At 35.9% G+C, this 23,069-nt stretch overlaps 1 protein-coding gene across 2 annotated transcripts in view; it reads right to left on the reverse strand.

Moving 5' to 3' along the window:
- LOC139958385 (plexin domain-containing protein 2-like) overlaps positions 1-22,480 on the reverse strand; it is a 57,256-nt gene extending 34,776 nt beyond the window's left edge. For both annotated transcript variants that reach the window (XM_071955431.1, XM_071955430.1), the window contains exons 1-3: positions 22,209-22,480; positions 19,559-19,662; positions 16,792-16,923 (exon numbers count right to left, since the gene is read on the reverse strand). In XM_071955431.1, the coding sequence (XP_071811532.1) occupies positions 16,792-16,923; positions 19,559-19,662; positions 22,209-22,272 (300 nt within the window). In that variant the 5' untranslated portion in view covers positions 22,273-22,480. The remainder of the gene's footprint in view (positions 1-16,791; positions 16,924-19,558; positions 19,663-22,208) is intronic.
- Between the last annotated feature and the right edge of the window lie 589 nt (positions 22,481-23,069).

A 23,069-nucleotide genomic window follows, 5' to 3' on the forward strand; every position in this document is an offset into this window, starting at 1 on the left:
GAAATCAAGTACTTTCAAGGCCTTGAAAACTGACCAATCAAATTCAAGCATTTTCAAGGTTTTCAAGCACCCGTACGAACCCTGTTCATATTATTATTTTTTTTTGGCCAAGTTTACACAGCATATGAATGTTTGATTTGTTTTGAGAACTTCATCTTCAGTTTTTAATTTAACATCTCCCCACAAATCCATAAACGTCAAGTACATGTTTACATACAGCCATACAGGACTAGCTTCCATTAGTCCAAAGTACTTCATGATGCTGCGATCTACTGTTAAAGGCACTGTGTCAACAAGTTGTTTCACACTACAGTAGATCTCCAGCAGGGGATCTGATCCGGATCTCACCATCCGCTCGAGATCAACTTCCTGGTGTGAACGCAGCTCTCTCACTCAGGATCTGACCACCGAGATCTTAATCCTCCTTCTAGGGGGAGATCAGTTCACGAGTTCAGGATCAAATGACAAGTTTGAAAGCTTGGTGGATCAGCGTGGCCAGAGATCACAAGGATATATGTACAGTATGACTTCATCTCATGGCTGTTTTGTGCCGTGCGACGCTTGTACTTGATACAAGGGTGCACGCAACTACCGTATTACTTGTGGGTTCATCAATGCGACTTGCTGAATTCTTTGTAATGTCCAGCTTGTTGATCTCCTACACGAGGCCTCACCCCCCCACCCTTCCCCCACCCTTCCCCCACCCTTCCCCCACCCCTGCAGGATCCAACATGAAAGTACAGTAAAATGAACAAGATAACGAAAACGTTTAGTGGTTCCGATGCCCAAACATATTCATAGTGTGGTAAGCCATACATGTTAATATTTATGAACTTGCGCACACCAAAATGAACAGGAATTATCTATTGACTAATGCGGCAACATATGAAGGAAGGAACCAGGAATCAGTTATCATGTTAACAAAGTCTATTTAGTGACAAAACAGATACATGCATGAATATTAATGAGGTCAAATTTTATGATCTCATAAGCATGTACTGTATCTATACACTGTACTTACATTGTATTATCCAAGTACATATATGTTTAAAGATATGTATACTACTTCAGAGATATCTGATTAAGAATGTTATGAACTTCACTGATAACTATTCAGGATATGCACACAAAAACAACACGGTTGATTATAAATATGGATGTAGTGTGACAAACCTAATGAGTCAAGGATGAAAATCATGAAACATTTAGCTCTCGGTCTTGTGTCTAAAGGTTATTTCTTACAATTGTGCCTAAATGGTCCCAAAAATATTTGGCCTTAACAAACAAAAATTGAAGTAGTCACACTGCTAACTGTATGTGTTATAGGTATTTGGATTTTCATCAGTACTATAGACTTTCCATACATTTTCTCAATCGTTAAAGAAAGTGCAAGTGTGTATACAGCCAATGATTGTTTTTCACCACTAACAAGTACTATATACTCAACTTTACTGTACTCCTGAACAGATTCACCAAAGCACTGTCTGTTATCCATCACTTCGCTTGAAAATTATTAAAGCAAATCCATATCAGGAATCAGCTGGTACAGTGTGTGTGTGTACAATATATATATGTATAATTGAAAACGTAATATATATATATACATATATAGAAATGAATGTGTAGCAAGTGGTATGACAGATATATAGTAAATAAATAAAGATCAACACACCAGAAAAATTCCATACCACTTGCTACACATTCATTGCTTATCTACGGCTTAATTGGCTTGCCTATAAAAAGTGGTAATTCTGTGTAAATTGTCAGATCCAAAGCACCAGGGGTGCACTCTGTACAATCATAACACTTGGGTTATAAACCCTCATTGACAGTGAAACAAAGCCAGTTTATACGCATTCACGCACCTGTAGAATCACTGTGGTCGAGTGGTACGGACTTTGGTCTGTGACGCAAAGATCCGGGTTCGATTCCTACCTTCGCCTGACGAATCCCAAAGGATGAATCTGGTCGTGGACGTGAAGTGGAATTTTTCTGGTGTGTTGATCTACATACATGTGTGTGTGTGTCTTACCAATAGACGGCATATATTAAAAATATCTTCCATATTTTAGTAGTATTAGGCCTTCTACAGTGCAAGTACTATATATATATGATGCATGTGCGTAGTGTTGTTGTCCCATTAATAACGTCCAGTGTTTACATTTGTTTTGAGGAAATGCAATCAAACGTCCCTGAAATACACTTGACAGCACTAAATGTCTGATCGTCAATTTTGCCCAAAGTACGTAGGTCGTCAATCATTTCATATGTCAATGCTATGAAAAAGATATTCTAGTCAGGTTTCAGCTGACTCACCTCACATCGATTGCAAAAAAACATTTATTCACTTTCATATTTTATCAATATATGACCCATTTTTTCACACTTGTTCTTTTTTGTAAATTAATCTGCTTTCTTAAATGTAGCGTTTGAGCAGTGACTTTTGTCTACTGATTTGGCGCTATAAATAGGTCTCATTTATTATTTTTATTACACTAGGCCTACTACGATATTGGCATTATCATGTGATGTCTACAATGTACATAGTGTTGTTGTCCCGCTAATGTTCAGAACATCGTGTTTATATTATATGCTTTGAGAAAAAAACAAATCAAACTTTCCTACATAGTAAAGAATACTTTACTACATTAAACATCGGATCATTGGATTTGCCCAAGTGGGTCGTCCATCATTTCGTATACCTGCACTATAAGGAAATAATATTCCATACAGTACTAGGATTTATCAGCCGGTAAACATGTCTAATCACATCGATGGCAAGAAAACATCAATCTCTTCCATAGTTTAGTGATTATTTAATATGATCTACATAATAAGCCTAGTACAGCTACAGCACTGATATGTACTGTATGCGGCATGTGACACAAAATATGTGTGTTGTTGTCCCATATATTTCACATTATATCCAGCGTGCATATTTATTTTGAGAGGTACTGTAAAATTCAAACTTTCCTAAATTACACGGTACAGCATTAGTACAGTGGTGTTCCTTCGAGGTTGACACGACCCTCCCGATGCGACGTTTTCAGACATTTCCAGACACTTTAGGACGTTTTCTGACACCTACGGACGCTCGGACGGTTTTGTACATTTTACTCCAACAATATTCACTTTTAATCAGGACATAACATGCGGTTTACTGCCTACCTTTTCACACCAGATTAAATCAATCTTCTCAGTTTGTTACAATAGAAGTTACAATGGTGATACGTCCGATTCTGTCCGATAAACCGGACGTTTTTAGCCCTACTCAAATGAAATGGATGACAACATTCAAGTTCCATATTTCAGCAATTAACACTTATTAATTTAATATATGATACCATCGATACAATCTAGTCAGAAGTAAATACATATTTTCATGACTTTGATACGTCCTGGAAGGAGGAAATCCAATCTGAGGTGATCTATCACCATTAAATTGTAAAGATTCTAATGTCATACATTTTTCTGTGTTGAGTATATATATGTTTAAAACCTATTATAACTTTACTATACACTGTATGGACAGCACATTTGAGCTTAGAGAGAAAAACTGTTTTTTTCACAAAACTTCTTATCTACTGCAAATTTAGCCTGTGTAGGTAAATGAGTGAGAGGGACTGACATTCTGATCCTAGCAGGACCGTCTTCAAAGGTAAACTGTCTGCCTTTGAAGAAGGGCCTCCTGTGTTCCAAATTAATATAATTAATCTGGCCTTCTAACTTATAATACATTTTAACAACAGAGTTCTGTAATATTTTCTGGACGTCACAGATTTGCAATTATATATTCACTATATATACTGTATGCACAGTACTAACATCTCTGTTTCCAATTACTATATAAAGCTATTTCTACACACTGTAGGTCATGGAGCTCTATTTAAGTACACCAGTTAATAAACTACCCAATTAAAAAAAAGTAAACCTGTTTCTTGTGACTGCAAGTTTTATTTGTGTAATCTGGACAAACTACAGAAATCTCCATTCTTTTCTATTGCATATAGTATTAACCAAGTTTGATACCAGCTGCAGTACTGTAAAAGAAGTTTTGGTTTACAAGGTAGTCAAAATCTGACACCTTTGGTGCCAAGAGTTCACCTTCACTAAATGTACAGTATCAAGCAAAAATGTTTTAACTGACAAGTGATAAACTCTGTATTGACACTGATTTTGAATGTTTCATGATCTTTAAAATATTTTGCACAGTAATTATTTTCTTGACTACATTATAACTTAGTCAATCATTTGTGGCATTCCTTTAACTTTTTTTCATTTGTGCAGTTAATCATGACACAGTCACTGCCTTGACCCAGAATTAAATGGCAGATATTAGTCTACAATTATTAAATAAAAATTATCTAAAATACTTTATGATGACTCGACCTGTGTTCTTTTATTATTGTACTAGAGTAGCTTTATACACAATTTAAAAGTTTAAAACCTGTCATTTCTCTACAAGGAAGCAAGTCATACAATTCCTGTACTGTACTGTATGTACACATTTATAATGGCAGATCTATGTACATTACATGAAGCATATAAAACCAGGAAGCTTGAGCAGCTCTGATTAAATTTAACCAACCATCCACTGTATTGCTGAATAGTAAATATTGTCAAATTGTTAATAGTCAATTGCTGAATGGGTGTTGTACTTAACATAAACCTACATACGTAGCCAATACATGTACAGTATGTACAGCCTATACATGTACTCTATGGCCTATATGTAGCCTATACATGAATGTACAGTACGTTAACCTAGATACATGTAGCCTTATACATGAATGAACAGTAGTAGCCTACTGTAGATATGAATGTACAGAGCAGTAGAACACATAGGTAGCCTACTAGCCTAGATACATGTTGTTGACAGTATTACACATTACAAGTCGTTCAAAAGGGCAAAAATTTCCAATAAGTTAACTGGAATTTTTTTTACATGTATTCAAATTTGAATCCTTATTGTTAATTTACTCTACAGTATTTATATATTCAGTGAACATTTTCCTTTCATGGATAAATGGCAAGAAGTGACTCCGTGGACCTGTGTTAAAAGGGTTACCACAGTTAGGCATGGGAGCATGAGATTGCTATAGGGCTGTGAGAAGTAGACCTACTGTATAGGTGTTAAAAATCACATGAAACATAAAGGAAAAAAACTTTGTCAACATGCACCTACATGCCATGACACCTGCTTAGATTTAGAATTTCTGCTTTTTGAAACAAAATTTGATGGCTTAATTCAAGCAGCGACCTGTTAAAAACTATGCTAGGTTTTAAACAAGCTCATTCTAGAATACTGTAGGTTCCTCTCTTAAAAGCCGAAAATCAAGTAACCTTAGAAGTTAGAACTACTTTTTTACAGTTCTTCAAAATGGGAAAATTGCTATTTAAGGACAATAATGTACAGTATACCCTGTATATGGTAGGTTTTGTATGTACAGGCACCATAATATTTTATATACAGTATGTAGAGACAACGTTCAAATACTGTACATTGAAACTGCTATGCAAAATTTATACGATAATTTATTCACTGCTTCTGGCAATTTCCATCTATCTGGGCAGATCGTTTCGAGGATCGTCCAAGGAAAATTTGTTGTCTAAAGATACAACAATAGGCTTGCTATCCCCTGATTATTTTTTGCTGTAATATTTGCAATGCGTTATTTATTAAACCACTATACTGTAGGCACTAACCATCAAAGGTAACATGGTATGTATGTATGTAGAACATTAAACAAATCACCATTTAACTGTGTTTATAACAAACTGCTGTCTTGGAAACATTCTTGGAAGCAGTCAATGCTAAATTAGGGAATAATTAACCTGGTCATCGCATACTGTAGCAAAATTAAATGCAGAGTGCACAAACGCACTGCTTTATACACATACTGTATGCAACTATGTAATTAGAAGGTCTTCTAAGTGCTCATAATGCTCATTTAAGCAGAAATATCAATATTCAATGAATGATTTATCTGACAGATATTCCTCACAAAAATCTGAATGCCAAATTATTCCCTGGGCTGATTTCAGAATAGAGTTCTGTTAAAAAAAGTATACATTTATCAAAAATAAAAAAATAGCATGTATTTATCATACAAATCACAGTGTCAAAGTAGGTAAAATAGTGTTCCTGTAGTAAACCCGGAACATGGATTTAGTACTCATTCACCATGCATATAAACATATTGCTGACACATAGTTGTCCCATAAATTTGCAGGCTAAGCTGTCCAAATGCAGTTTCATGGCAACTGCACTATATACCATAGCAGAGTACAGTGACCCACAGAATCTGCAAAGTCATTTGCTTTCAGCCGGAAGACTGACTAGCAATATAGAAGCGGGAGATTTTGCTTTAGATACGTCAGTCAGCTATTGTAAATATACACGTATGCCAAAAATATTCCAGGGATATTTGGTGAAAATTAGGGAAAATGGGCAGGCTGGCTAGCAGACTTTTGTCTTTGTGCACTATGGGTTGCACAATTGAACAAACCAGTACACCTACGTCAAACTGACAAGGCATTCATATAGAACTCTTTTCATCTATATATGTCAGGCACATAGCACTGCATTGAATATGTACAGAATTCTATTTTTTTAATTTTTTTTATTGTTAAATTGCACAATGCATGAATTGGTTTGGGCCACACACAAATTTTTTTTAAATTAATTTATAATTGCAAGCTGTAGAACATTTACAGCAGTGGCGGAGCGTCCATACAGTCAGTGGGGGGGGGGGGCGGATGCCCCCCCTGACGGACTCAAAGGGACTGCTGGCGCCCTTTTCAGCTTTTTAACACTTTTTACTTATTCGCGATTATTGACTTTTTTATTGCGCTCTCATCTACCTATTGACATTTGTCACATTTTTTTGGTATATAATTTTCTGACAAGATCTATGTGGTATTGTTGGCATTTACAGGTCCAAAATACCTAATAGGCACAACAGGCATTGTGTCATGGCTACGAAAACATGAGCACCCACAAAGATACCACAAGGATTGTGATGAAGCGCATGTACAGTACTTTCAACACCCATATAAACTTTTGAGTTATCACAAAAGGCGATGATACTGTACCTATTTATTCTTCGTTTATCTGCAAATTAGCAAGGCCCGGAAAGGGTCATTTCCGGCGATCTAGGGAGTATCTTTACTCCAAAAATTTCTGTACTCTCCGTGCCAACCTGTGGTGGCGCTCCGCTTAGATAGTGTCAAAAGCGCCCCAACAGACCATTCTCGCCCCCCTTGACCAATACCCCTAGCTCCACCACTGATTTACAGTATAAAAAGGATTAAACGAATCACTGGAACTTCTTCAAAATCCCTGGGTTTAAGTTCATAGTTAAAGTTAAAGTTCATATTAACTTACTTTATTGCTATTTATTTTATACTACAATCGCAAAGAAAATCTATCGGTCCTTGATACCGTATACGTAAAGAGTCTTCAGTGACATTACAGTACTGGATTGCTAGTCGTGTAGGGTCGGTCTCACAAACAGAACATTTGCGATGTACTCAGAATATTAAGTATTTCCTGCTCAATCCAACCACACGAGAGTTTAATTTAGTAAATTAACTACCGGCTGTAACCCAAGTGTATACACAGTGCAGGGAGTTGTTATCCATAACAACTCCCTGCACAGTGCAGCGTTATAATTAAGATGACATGTAGAGTAATCTATGCTCATCTCTTAAAGGTCTATGGACACAGATCTATGAACAACATTGTCCTAGAATCAGGTCTAAAAGGCATAACAGAAATCATAAAAATAGCTGCAATTCCCATCAAATTCCATCAACGATTGACCATTTTACAAGTTTTTTCTCAATTTCTAGTTTTATTTATGAATAAACATTCGCTAATTATGCACATTGATGATGTACTGCAGGGAGTGACTGCCTAATTTTCTGTTATGGTATCCCTTTGTTTTAACAACCGTCGTTTCAAGGACACTGTATAGAGGTTTGTGGCCTAGGGCAATTTCTTGACATATTTTATTGTCTTCTTTGAAAAGAAGGTGTTCATCACATTATTCAAATGATATATGTGGGTTTGTAATTAGCGGTTAATTTGTTAAGGGCTTAAATAAGTTATGCTGATGATCGCAACACTCCATGTCATTGTTTGCACATACTTTATGAGTTTCTCAGATTTATCAAAACTTCAAATGTGTATATCTTGAAAACAAATAGAGCTTTACGAAAAATTTCGACAGATATTGAATGAGAATATCACACACAATAAATATACTGAATATGGGGCAAATGGGCTAGGCGTTCTTAGTACTATAATACCTAAATTAGTAAGTTCTTTTTTTTTGCATCTGTGCAAGATCTGTGGTAACTTTCTCTCTACAGACTGAACACCCCTACCAAAATTTCACAATTACAGTATCACACTTCCTACACTAACTTTCCAAATTGCCATCACCTTCACATTTTGGGAACTATATTCTTATGTTGCAGATACGTTATTTTCATACATTTTTGAACAAATGATAATGATACGATACACCCATTCTTCTCAATCGCGGTTAGGCAAATAAATCCAAAGCTAATATTGTGAGTTAAATTGGATGTCTTATCTACAGAAGAAATTCTTTGGTAAATATTACTTATCAATTTCAATTTATTAAACACATAATGAACTGGAAATGTAAACAGAGGCAGACAGTGCTTATCCGGTGGTAAACAAAATTATTCTCAGTACCCAGTATGAGTGTTATGCAGAAACCTGGCAATTATCTCAGATCTCCATAGGAAAGCTGCCGGAATCCCATGCTGCTAGCCTACGTTAATATCAAACAACAGAGATTAATTTCTGCAGACCGGCAGGGCCCATGGTGTGAAAATGCGGAGCACAAAATATCACATGCTTACCCAGCCCGGCTGCAGTGATGTTGTAGACGCCAACCCAACCCTCCCCCCTCCCCATAACCGGTGACCCAGGCTTCAACATGGTGCAGAAGTAATCCTCGATTGCTATCAATAGGTTACAAAATACCACAGATGTCTTTTTTGCTTGTTGCATTTAATTTAAAATCACAGATTATGTTTAAAGTTATAATACAAACATGTTTTACTTTTCAAAACATTTATAACCCCTTTTAATGCTACAGTATATGATTAGTCTCCTTCCAAAGTAATTAGAGCAGCCTAGCCTAATTTGCATACATGGAAATTGAGGCAACCTGCTAAAGTCCTTCCTTATCAAGAACTATGAAAAAGCAAAAGAAAATTTTCGCTCGGATGGGAATCTAACAAATGGTCAAACCTCAGGATTTCAAATCATATGCTCTTCTGAGAACGTAATTCCTGTGGTCACACTGATTCAATATCCAATTTTAGCCAGTAAATGTATTTGCACTTCAAAATTCAAATTTGTAGCAAACTTCTGTGACCGACTTATACTTTGAAACTGTTCACGGCATGTCAATTCAAAATGATTGTGGAAAAACTTATTAAAAAACAAAACGATTTGATGCATAAAGTTTTTAATTGATGTTGCAGAATCCACAGGTCTAAAGAACAATCCATATATATTGTGGTTAATTAATTTTTTAGTTATATTTTTTTTCTCAATATGCAAAATATTGAGGAAAAACTGACAAGGAAATTTAAAACTGTTATTTTTAAAACTGTTTTCCTTAATGAAAGCAAAATTGTTTCCTCCTGTTTCCACCCATATTTTCAGTGTGTCAAAAGACCTTGTACAAGTATACACAAAACTTGATATGCAATACAGTATATTTATATAATTCCAGCTTGTATAACTTCAAATGTTACAATATCTTGTCTTCACGCACTGGGAGCACCTACACTGGCAATAAAACCTGTTTGCCTATAGGTTCTAATAATACTTGGTGCAGGAAGTACATTCGATTTAATATTGATGAGAAGGAGCACTCAAAGCAAAGTTTGTGCAAAATTGAGCATCATGATTCACTCAGCATGAAACATTCACAGCCTGTTAAGACAGGGTTGAATCCAGTTGTGAGATATCTGTGTAATATTGAGAAAGGGGTGGGTTGGGGGGGAGGGGGTGGGGGAACCACTGAACTGAAATTCTTAATTATTATAAATTATTCATGGCTTTATGACATCAATTCAGACTGACCACTCTTTTACTTTCTCCTGGTCATCAGACATTAGAGTGTGGCTTTGATTAGCTGACTAAACTAACGACACAATAGGGTCTGTCCTTCCTGTTCATCTGGTCTTGGGGGTCTCATCCAGGTTCAGTTGGCCGAGAATCACTACTTTAGCTTATTTCCCACTGGTGCTTCTTTTGTTGGCTGTTGTGTGTGGTCAGGGGTTTATTCTTAAAGCTTTGTTTGCTGGAGACTATAAATAGATGCAGGGAAGCTTTCTCCAGACAGTTAGAAGAGTTACTCCAGCTTCCTCTTCCTGATATACTTGCTTTACATTTTACTCTTATACAGTACTTTACTTTGGTATTTTGCATTTTACTTCATTACACAGTACTGTACTTTTGTTCATCTTTATCAGAATACATTATAAATACTAGTGTTTGAACTCTCTATATATCATAATATGTCAGGAAATCTTACTCTACTCTACTTGTGTTGATTTATGCATCCCCTGTCATAGCTTGATGCTAAGCTATAATAAGTCCTACTGTATTACAAGAATACATGGATGCTAACAAATGCAGTTAGCCTTAACTTGGCAGATAACACTCAAAGAGTACACTATACAGTTGGTTTTGTTGTGCAGCTGTATCTGATAGCAAACTCCTTGTCCAAAGGGATGAATGATAGAGATGTGGGATGGGAGGGGGGGGGGGGGGGGATACCGTAGTTAAATAGTAAAAACTGTGGGATATTTTGAGATCTTTGTTGGAAATCAAAGCAAGGAAAAAACACTATAACCCAAGGATTAGGAAGTAAGTTATTGTCTTGTAAACCATCATGTTTTGTTTTTTTTGCAAAATAAATTCTCAGGTATTGTAAATGATGCCAAACACTGAATTATAATGTAGTGGTCTGAGCTATCACATCACTAGAGTGATATCTCAATAAAGATAGCTCAGATTAAAGTTAAACTGTCACTATATACACAATGATTTCGAGTTGGTTAGCATCATGTTTGATCTGTAGAGTAAGGCAAAATATGTCACCAAAACAGAACTACTGTAGCATTGTTTGATACAGGTGAAAACACCTACAGTGGAATTACTGTACGACCTTCCTTACCGGTTTCAAACCTCTGGACATACAATCAGCGTCCATAGCCTATAGTGGTTGGGTTGTCCGCATATAAAGCGGGAGGCCCTGGTTCGAATCCCGCTGGAGGCTGGAAGTTTTTTCACTGTTCTTGATTTTCGATCTCACTACAATTTCAATTATATATATATATATATATATATATATATACCTGTGCAGTTTTGGGATTCACATAATTAGGAGAGCTTCCAAAGACACTTTTTCTTGCCATAATAAAAAAATTATTTGTTATGACAGATGCCAATTACAGTAGCTACAGTACAAAGTCTTACTTTGCTTCCAATTAAGGTGTAATGTAGTTGTGAATTTGGGGTTCCAAGTTTGTGACATGTATGTACAAGGCTTAAAAACTTGAAAGACAGACAGGGATCCTTTTACTGGTAAATAGCTAAAGGCTATCTACTGTATAAATAGCCAAAATTCAAACTATGAAACGATGAGAAAATTAGGTCAATACATCAAAGTTTCACAATATACATTAAATTATACCATGGTACATTGCACACTCCTTTCAGAAGAAATGTATAGAGCCATGAGTTCCAAATGTTTGATCAAATCCTTAAAATGCACTTTAAAAAAAATTGTTTGTATATTTTATTAAAAAAAAAAAACTTTGACTTACAATTCATGGAAATGAAGTCCGTACTGTTAAGACATTCAAATATTAGCCACACAATGTATGCCAGTCTAAAGCAACTATCTATACAGTAGTATATGGAACCTAAAACCGAAACTGTCTATTAAACTTTGTGGGGCTTAATTGTGGACAGCAAAATATGATATAAGTCAACTTTACTACCATAAGCATGGATTTACACTAATCTGTAAACTGTGTCACTTGCAGGCTTATTAACTACAGTACTGTACAGTACATACGGTAAAACATTAATTTGAGCCCGCTCACTGCAGTGTGAATTGCAACAGACTGTCTTGTAAGTTGTAACACTGTTGATATAGCATGTTTTACCTCCATGGATATAGATATACCTGTAAGGTGTGGGATATACGATTAACCTCTGTATCAATAAATCATTAACAGTGGAATATAACGTGTGCTGCACGTAAGCCATAGATGCTGGACAGAGGATTGAGTGGTCGTCAAACCTGTGCAAATACAGTAATTATATACACTCAAGATTGCATGGCATACCTACAGTAGTCTCTACAGCAATTTACAGCATAGCATCATGTGTACTGTACCATATTATATATGATAACTGTGTGTGTCACATTTAAATTGCTGCTTTATATGAGCTGAAGTATGCTGAAACAGCAGAATCCTGACACCTGTATGGCCAGTTAAAGAGGAACCCTTCTTCTGATCGTGTGTCCATTTAAAAATTGTTTGCAATTATATTAATTCACAAACACTTCTTAAGCACTCATTGCAGATAATTGAAGGCTTTCCACACACAGTAGCTTATAAAAATGCTGTCATGCAAGGGGTATGGTATACTATTCATTACATGGAAATGTCAGGTTTTAAGGTGGCAATACCTTTAGCAAACTTGTGAAACAATATTACCATGAGTGAGAAACCAAACACATTCATCTTTATTATGCGGATATTGTTTAAGAACATAATCGATATTCAAAGCAAAATATTATAATGAAAATTTTACTAATTTATCACTTGAGGGTTGTCTTGAATTGTTATCAGTAATTACATTTGGTTTCTTGCAAGGAGCAAGTTAGAGCTCGGCATATTGGATATAAACTAAGAGCTCTACAATCTAGCAGGAATCTAGCAGAATCAAATAAATTCAACTGTTTCAAGGAAAGACCAGGTACACCTGAGAAGAAAATCGGTTACTTTGGGCCGCTGACATTGTAACACAAATGATAAAAACTAGGCATAAGGTTTGAAAATGAGACAAGGTATAAAATACATCAAACTTGTGGGGTTACAAAATTTTCTTTAACACAGGGTTTAACAGTTATAGGAATGTCACAAATCAAACCATGATCTTTTAGCTAAGCATGATAGAGACCTTTGTGAATTAGAACAACTCCCCTAAACATTTAAGACAAATCTTGCTCCGTTTGGGAGTTATCCCGGTCGCAAAAGTCATGTCTGGGAGCTGGCATTTTGCGAATATGTGAAGTCAACCTTAATAATAATAATAACAATGGTGATTATAATGCGTGTATATTCCACCCGGAAGGGTGCTCAAGGTGCAGGAAGGGTGCTCAAGGGGCTGGAAGGGTGCTCAAGGTCCCGGAAACCTTTTACTTTCTCTCTGTTTTCCAGATTCTCAAGTTTTCAATGTAGCATGTTAACAGCTTTGATGCCGAAACCAACGCTACCACGAGATCATTGTTATGACATTAACAACATAGTTTATGTTCCTTAGCTTGTAAACACAGCTAAGGTTTGGCCAAGGGTCAGTGTTGGACTTGGTCATTTTTGAAACCTGTTGATAGTGTTATTTACCTTTTAAATGTCTTTTTTTATTTATTTTTTTTTATTATTTCTTTGATTGCCATTAATCACTTTTCTTTTTATTGTAATTTATGGATCATGACTTTGCATACTCTCCTATTTATAAATTGTATTTTATGCTATTTATACTGGAATAAAGGAAACTGAAAACTAAACTAAAACTGTAGCACCTTGTTATGCACATAAGTTTGACATTTAGTACGCATTATCAACAGAGCTGCAATCTCACACAGCTTTATGCCTTGTCTTCCAGTAAGAACTGAAAACTCAACTTCTTGTTTGTTGATTGGGAGTGCTGGGTTTGATACCAGCACAGTCTGTCTGTGACATTGGGGGGTGGGGGGATGGGGAGGGGACAAGCCAGGTTGGTGGAATTACAAAGCAGAGTGTAATGTAAACCATCTTGTTTCAATGCTGAAAATTGACCATGGGGTCTGAGAAGTAATGATCATTTTATAAGCACCAGTTGGCAAGTTTTAGTAAGGGCTTAAAATTGTGTGAAATTATATGCCTGGCATTAATTAATTAACTAGATTTAGGGGAACCAAGTGTGTTGTGAACATAACATGGCTTATTTATATACTAACCTCAAAGTGCGGCTTTAATCAGCCCTGCATGTTTAATTATTTACTACAATAAGACCACTGTCCCAGCATATGGTATACATGTGGTAACAGTTTCTCTTTGGATATTTGAGCAGAAGTAACCAGTTACTTGATATGTCAAGTACAAAACACTGCTGCAAGTCCGAGATAAAGTGTTGTTTACTCTGATACTATACCCTTATCACCATTACACTACAAGTTATTCATTGTTGAGCACAACAATGGAGATATATAAACCAAACATAAGTATAGAATTCCAAGTGGTGACTCAAGGATGACAAAGAGCTCTCTTATCCTGTTACAGAATGTTACAAAAAGCTTTTGAAATGCAAATTCCCTGTTTTTATGGGTATGGAATTTGTGAATTTGTAGGACAGTTCAACTACACCAGCTTTACTATGCTATCATCGTTGACCTTTGACATTAGTAATTCTGAAAAGTGTCAAAATAAAATAAAACTGTTAGCAAACTGCTTATCCACAAGAGAGCCTGTGTAGGAGAATGTGTAAAAGTAAGTTGGCCTGACGTTTCGATCCTAGCAGGATCTTCTTCAAAGGCTAAATGACAAGTAACAGTAACAGAAGGGACAAAAAAACGCACAGAATACAGACAGGTTAATGAGCATAGTGAACACAAAGAGATAAGTTCAAAGTGTGTAGTTTTACGCTTCGCACACATTGCTGTCAACTGTACTGCACATAAAATGTGATTTATGATATCCAAACAGTATACACGTGAGATCTGACATGTTAACTGTAGAGCAAAAATATCGGCAACATATATTTTAACGACCCAAACTATCTTTGTCACCCAAACGAGCGCTTCCACTGTAAAAACTGCTGAGAGAGTAGGAAAGTCAATTTTAAATATTTTCCAAGGCCAAATTGCTGACTATCTCTCTCTCGTTCTCTCTCCTGAATCAGCTTTTCGAATTGACTTCGGTGTATGTTTCAGTTAAATTGGATTACTAAAATCCCACAGCAACGTAGTCCACTTGATCAGTACTGTTTCATTTGAAGTAATGACGTAAGAGTTGAAAATCTCAAGATCTTCCAATTTGTACTTTACATTATAAGATTAACACTGATAATAGAATAGCTTCTGGGCATATTATAAGATTTGGGAATCCACTGGAATTATTAATCTCTTGCTGACAAACTTCTTCACTTGTCGACGAAATGGTGTCTTAAAGGTTGATCAACTTGATATATTAATTTTGATATGAATATATAGTAATATTTGGTAGTTTGTGGTGGTTCATTGAGACATCATATGGTACAAACAGAGATCATAGTGGTGGTTATGTAGTCAGCACACTAGTCTGAAACGGTTCCACTAGGGTCACTTGTTAAGCTGCGTTCACAACCGAGAGCAAATTTTCAATTTTAACTGCACCTCGATATAATCTAGTCTCGAAAAAGACAGACAAAAAGACTAGCACTATGTTTATAGTATTTGCTGTTTCCCTCAACTGGTATAAATATCCAGTGTTCTCAATAGTGACCACCTGAGCAAAAAATTTGAAGCCATTGTTTATTGTTAATTCAATGAGGCTGTGTATTATAAACCACAAGTACAGGAGATTCCTTTGTTGGAACTAGAGATTTTCAAAATGAGTGTGGCCTTCTGTTGGATGATACAAGCAACGGTTGTAAGAAATGCTGCAAAATTCACCACCAGTAGACATCCAGTAGATAGGTTGGCAAGTAGACAATACAGTTGATAGGTTGGCTAGTAACATCACTTAATGTTGAAGGTGATCGATATTGCCCCCAAATATGCTAGACAGTAAAGTAATGGTACAGTATATCATGTTTACAAGTTCAAGAAGCAGTTTACCACCACCGTCGGGCGAAAAACTTTAACCTCACTGAGACCTCTGGGAGAGTACTTTCAAAAACACTGAATGGCTTTTAGCATACTAACTGTGGGTTTACTGGTCAGTTCCTTAGGATTCAAACGGACCGTGTGAAACGAGAAAACTTTCAGAGCACTTTGGGTGGTAGAACGAGAAGGAACCTGCTCACGGACCATTGGTGACCGGTCGTAGAGAGTGTACAGCACTAAAAATATTACCCTGTTCACTCTAGGCACGGTGCAGACAGAGTGCGGTGAGGTTGTGAGGAGACAGGTAAGCGAGGACATGGAAATAAATTACTGATGAACTTTATGGACCGTGGGGCAATGACAACTGGAAGTAGTTTTCAACATTCGTAAATTCATGTGTGGTCATATTGACCATTACTGTATGTTCTTGTAAATTATCCAAAGGGGATCGATCAGTTTGAAACTGAAATATCTCAAAAATATATTTTCCACTTGGGAAATGACTAGGGAAATGCTCCCCTTTTCTCTTCAGAGGCATAGGGATAGGGGCCAACATACCTGCCCCTACATTGTATAACCTTTGAAATAATACAATTAAATGGAATAGATTTTTTTTCTGGAAAAAAAAAGAAGAATAAATTGAAACTCTTACTGCCGCTCTCAAGTGGGCTGATGAGAGTCCAACGTGAGTGATAGTCGTGAATTCATCTTCCTCCCGTTCTAAATCAATGAAATAGTCTGGTCTGGAGGCATAGTAACTAGAATTATAGTAGTTGTGAAAGTCCTGGAGAAACAAACAAACAAACAGTAAATTCATAGCTGGTAACTTTACAGACAGTAAAAAAACCAAGTTGACAAAACATTAATATACAGTATACAGCTTTAAAGTCTGTAAAGGAAGGGCTGACCGACTGACTGGGACCTGACTCAACTCAACTGTCCCGAGTCCTGATCTATTATTGGATGGTTGTAATGACTCCATAATTTAACAACTGGCCCAAAACACCCCCCTCCCTCCGCCACTAATAGCCACATAACAATGACTGCCTTCTGTTAACGACCTGTGCTCGTTTAAGTCTACATGTACAATTACTTTCCAATGGTTGGTTTCATTTGTTGTTAAGGTTGGACAGTTTCTGTCGCGAACTGCCGCAGAAGGGATAACACTTCGTGTTCCTTTTTCCCCGACTGAGCCGATATCACGTAAAACTTTAAAAATCTTGATCAGCCATGTAGTCTTAAGCACAAGCACACTGCCCAACCATCCACGGTTTTCCACGTAAAGACGGGCGATGGTTGAGACGGGTCGCGATCGGTCAGGAAATGTGCAGCGGGGTTAAAGGAAACCGAAGAGTTTAAACATAAATATCACTTATGCTGTGATTTGTTTACGCAGCACAAAACTACAGAGTCTATAATAATAATTGGTAATATTTATATAGCGCATAATCAGCAAAGCTGCTCAAAGCGCTTTACAAATGTAAAACCTAAAAACAAATAGTAACAAAACCAAAATGGTAAATATATAGAACCAATACTGCAAAAACATGTAAAAGCCAAAAGCAACAATTTAAAAAACACACCTGTACTAAACGATACTAAAAACTAAAACGCATATAGTCCAGAACAAATTCAGAAGTATGTAAATAGTTAATAGATTAAATCATAGTCAATGTTTAAATATAAATAAGTATGAGAAACTATAGTATAGTACAGACTATAATAATAAACCCTTTCCCAGAAGACACAAACTTTATCTGCTTTAATTGGTTTTTTATATTTAATCTTTGTTTTACTGTAAACATCTTAAGTTCCTAACAGCAGCTGTTCAAGATAATAATTAGCAAAACCAATATACATTTTAGATAAGTTGATGAGGTCCTATCAATTAACACTGATTATAGACTACTACGACTACCAGAATACTATGTGTATCACTTGCATGGTCATTGTCCTCACAGTATTTGAGGTTTGTCTATTCAGTTGTAAGGATAGCCCAGACCCAAATGACTGTTTGACAAGTACAAGAAGAACATGAACTAAGCATTCTGGTGAAATTTGCATTCAATTCCTATGTTTGGTTGTTGAGATATTAACCATTTAAGTTTTCATTTTTCATAGCTTAAGTGAACTTGTAGCAAACAGGTGTGATGTTATTGTTGCACAGTTACAGATAATGTTTTATTTTTATTTTAAAATTTGCATCTACTTTTCTATTCCAAAATTTGTTACATTCACAATTGTATCTACACCACATGCATTGGTTTCATGTGCACTTCAAAATCCCTTAAGGCAAACTACAGTAGCCACCTATCCATTTCAAGGTGAAAAGAATATACTAGAAAATAAAGTAAAACAAAGCACTCTGTTGTCAGTGTGCAACAATTAAATTACACCTGTTTGCTCTAAGTCCACTTTTGGTGAAATTGGTGGAAAATTAGAAAAATTCAATTGCTAATATCTCGGAAACGGTACATTGGAATTGAGTGGAAGTTTCACCAGCATGCTTAGATTTTACTTCTCTAAAATATATCAGAGGGAAATTTGGGCTTGGAGTATCCTTTTAATGAAATGCATCAATAATGAATTATGGTAAAGAATGTCTCCTCATGAATATGAATCAAAATCAATACAGCAAGATGCTTTAAATGTTTACATCAGGACACTTGCAACCAAAATTTGTGTATTTAAAGAAACACACTTGATCGTTTTTTGTTTTTTTTGGCATACAGTAGCTCAAAATGGCAAGTTGTCTCATCATTTTGCTCAGCCTCAGCTGTTACGTTATCCACCGCAGTTAGAGCTACATGTGTGTTCTTTGTCTTGTAAACTAGAATGTTTTGTTAGTAAACTTCACCTAGTCTTTTTTTGTCATGTAGTATAAATTGACAAAATACATAACTTCCAAATAATAAACAGGTAAATTTATTATCCTTCTCAAAAGACCTCTGACCATTCTAACCCCACTATCCTTCCCCCTCAATTTAACCAAGTGAGTGCTGACCTCACTAAGGGAAATATCTCAATACCTTTAATGAGACCATTGAGCAATCTTGAAAAGTTTTCAGTTTTATTCAAGTCAAAATAATATACGTTCATGAATGACATAATATGTTTAATGTGACTCTCCTACAGTGGTAATATAGGTACACAGTATATATATATATATATACTGTAGGTTATATGTACTTCGGATGCTTCTAAAATCACAAGGAAGCACTTTCTACCTGACACACACTGACACAAGTTACAACTCATAGGAAATATACACAATTATGTAAGTTATGTTACTTAACTTACTTAAAGTAACATTGCTGCAGAGAAAAGGACTATTCCGGTGCAGGACAACACTAAGCTATCATATTTTTCTGTTGTCCTATAATCCGGTTAGCTCAACCGATTTGGGATATCAAACTTACAGTTTCTATAATTTCTTCGACATCGGGAGAGGCAGATTGTCGGGCAAACCTTCTATTGAGACTATCACTGTCCCCTAATATCTGATATCTTGGGTGTTCTTTTGCTGAAGAGAGAAAGAAAAGAACAGAAATGGCAGAGCAAGTATAAACCTTTATGGAAGAGAATTTAAATTTAAAGAACAACAACTACCCAGAGAATTACAGGTCTACAAATTCGGACTATAACGCCACAGAATAAATGTTACTCACTTGTGTTCAAAGTATCATTCTACAAGAAAGTTGTGTATCTTAACCTCAAGTTTAAACCAGTAAGTTCCAATTTTATGTAGACCTGCTTTTTGCTAAGACTTCATTCCTTCCCCTGACCCCCAACCCTTGCGAACACAAGCACTCCTTTAAGACTACCAGTCGAGACGGGGGAGGGAGGTAATATCACACATGAATAAACTTGCATGATCAAAATGTAAGAATTGTGTAATATCATAATTAGCTTACCTGAAGATATTAAATCAACAGTTAAAACAGTTATAATTAATTATTCATCCTCAAAACTGTTTCTAAGATTGCAGTTCGGGGAGTTGATTTTATGGATGGCAATTCTCTGTCCAAAGCTCAGCCAATCCTGGGAGAATACTATCAAATCCTTTCAAATGAACTCACTAATTCGATAACTCAGTTTACAGTATTTCATATTCAATCCAATCAAGGGTTGCATGCAAATGGAATGCAGCTCTTTTACAATAAGTTCTTCCACCTAGTACTGTTGACAATGCAAAGTTGGGCTAATTACCTTTATTGGTCAGGGCAAAAAATTTAGCTGGCATTCAAATAGCAAATTGCTATCCAAAATGGGTGAATTTTGACATTACGAAGATGTAGAGCAAAAATCATTTATTTGAATTTAACAGTTTTCTTTTTGCAGTACGTGCTGTTCAGCAGTTTCTTCAGGATATGTTAGTGAAGGGCACTTGCAGCATGCATACTGTACGTGTAGACTCACTTTTTTGTGTGGTACAGTACATGTTATCAGGGTGTCACATTGTGTAGCCAGTACTCTATGCATTTAGTGTACCTTTTGAGCAGTTTGTGTAGTGCAAACGGTTTAATGATTTACGAGCTGATAGCTTCTAGAACAAAGAATTGCAGCTTATGCACTGGAGCTAGATTAGGTCTGCAAGTACTTCCTTCTCATCACATGCTTTGGTGCAGGTGTACCAGGGATTTTCCAAAATTGGTAATTTCAATATAAATACTTCAATTATTCACTAATATTCTTAAATGTTACTACCCGTAAACGGACTAAGGTCTGCCTATCTAAAAATATATAATTTCACAATATTCCAGGATTATAGTTCAGTAATTTTTTAATTCCAGTCCTTGTTACACTATAACATCCCCAAACATGTCAACATCTTGTCCTCATTTTTTAAATGATGGAAGAAAGGTTGTTGTGGTCTAGAGGGAGGGCTAGCTTACAGGTTTTACCCGCCTTTTTTGTGAGAAAATTATTTTGAAGGGTAACCACAGTACACTGGTCTCGGATTTAAAATTAAAAAGCAATACCCCTTATGTACAATCAGAATGGTTGAGGTAATGTTACTTTGAACTATTTGCCTTTCTGTGCTCAAATTGGAGTACAGCCAGATGGCCGAATGTTGAAAGTTGGTTTATTTTTTCTTCGATGTATTTATTACAACTGTTGGAACTACCGAAAAGATAAATATATATTTTGGTTTTACATTTTGTAAAAATCCATCAATATAGAAAAAGAATGTCCTAGAAAATCTGAACTTATAATACCTATATGTGTCTGAACATATTTAAGATATATATACTGAAGGTTTACTCTTGATATCTACACAGCTTTATAACATTTGACAGACAAGAACATGACTCATTGGTACTGTAAGATAATTTGTCTGGGACATTAGTTTGGCAGCTAGTTTGAAAAAAAAATAACAATGGTATCCTGACTGAGAAAGGTCAATGTGAGAAGAAAACATATCCCTAAATGTCAATACTTTTAATCATTATTTCATTCTTGAAAACATGTACATCAATTCAATTATATTTTTTGCAAACAACTTAGTTCTTCATATTACTTTAGGCCTAGAGGTGAACACTGGCTATAAACCTGGACAGCTCTATATTGGTTTGAATGGATCATTGGCATCTAAACTAATTCTATACTGTATCATAATAAAATAAATTGTTGAATGCCCTTCTAGTTTTTGTAACATAGCAAAAATATTCTGACTTGCACGTGAGATGATAACCATGGGACTTCATGCATGGACTACATGAATATTCTTTTGCATATGTGATATGCAAGTTTTCACACAAAAACTGAGCTGAAACTTAGTGTTTTCCGAGCATATCCAATAGGCCTACTTCCTTTTGAGGAACCCACAAACAACTTTTTTTTTGGAGCCTATCAATGTCAAGGACAATGCTAGACGAAATCTGGCCATACGTTTGATCAACAGAAGTGCTTCCAAATGACAGTAAGCTGCGACGATGTTTGAGTTTACTTCGCATAATCTATCAAGTATCATTCTTACTACCTTAGGCCTAGGTTCAACGAGGCTATATAATACTACTAGTACTACTACTAGTACTACTGTCTAAACAGTGAAAGTTTAATACTTACACAAACAATGGGTAGTTTGTAACCAAACCATACCAAATAACACTAAATACAATATTTTACACATGGTAACGAAGTTTTTCCCACAGAGAATTTTGAAATCGGGCTAGTATGCTTAGCAAATTTAACAGTAACTATGGCTTCTCGTTCGCTTTCCTTGTAGAGTCTCGTGTAGTATAGTAGTTAAACACAACACTGTGTGAGGGCTAATAGATACCGTACAGGTAACACAGAAACTATGTACCGTAACAACTGTCGTATCGTATCGATTGCGTAACCTTGTTTTCGTGCACAAGTAGGCCAAAAGCACTGAGATCAGTAGCCAAAAGGTACGGAAGCGTATAAGTGCCATCACATCACAAAGAAATAACTTAACAAAATGCAGAATATCGTTACTTTGACAACTTAGTTCTCGTCAAAACACATCAAAATGTTATTTTGATGAGATAATATATCTGGTGAACGCAACAGTTTCTTGCAAAATGTTCGAATGCTGGCTTTTTCTAAGTCTGCAATGCAACCAAATATTGCAAATTGTCATTTTGATGAGATAATATATCTGGTGAACGCAACAATTTCTTGCAAAATGTTCGAATGCTGACTTTTTCTAAGTCTGCAATGCAACCAAATATTGCAAATTGTCATTTTGATGAGATAATATATCTGGTGAACGCAACAATTTCTTGCAAAATGTTCAATTGATAACTTTTTATAAGTTTGCAATGCAACAAAATATTGCAAAATGTTATTTTGAGAGGATGAGTTATCTGGTGAACGCAACAATTCTCTTCAGGATATTCGCTTACTGACATTTTACTGCCACAATAATACTGCAACCTTGTGTTTACGGTACGTTGACTGTAG

This window comes from Apostichopus japonicus, chromosome 18 (genome assembly GCF_037975245.1).
Source record: "Apostichopus japonicus isolate 1M-3 chromosome 18, ASM3797524v1, whole genome shotgun sequence".
Taxonomy (NCBI): Eukaryota; Metazoa; Echinodermata; class Holothuroidea; order Aspidochirotida; family Stichopodidae; genus Apostichopus; species Apostichopus japonicus.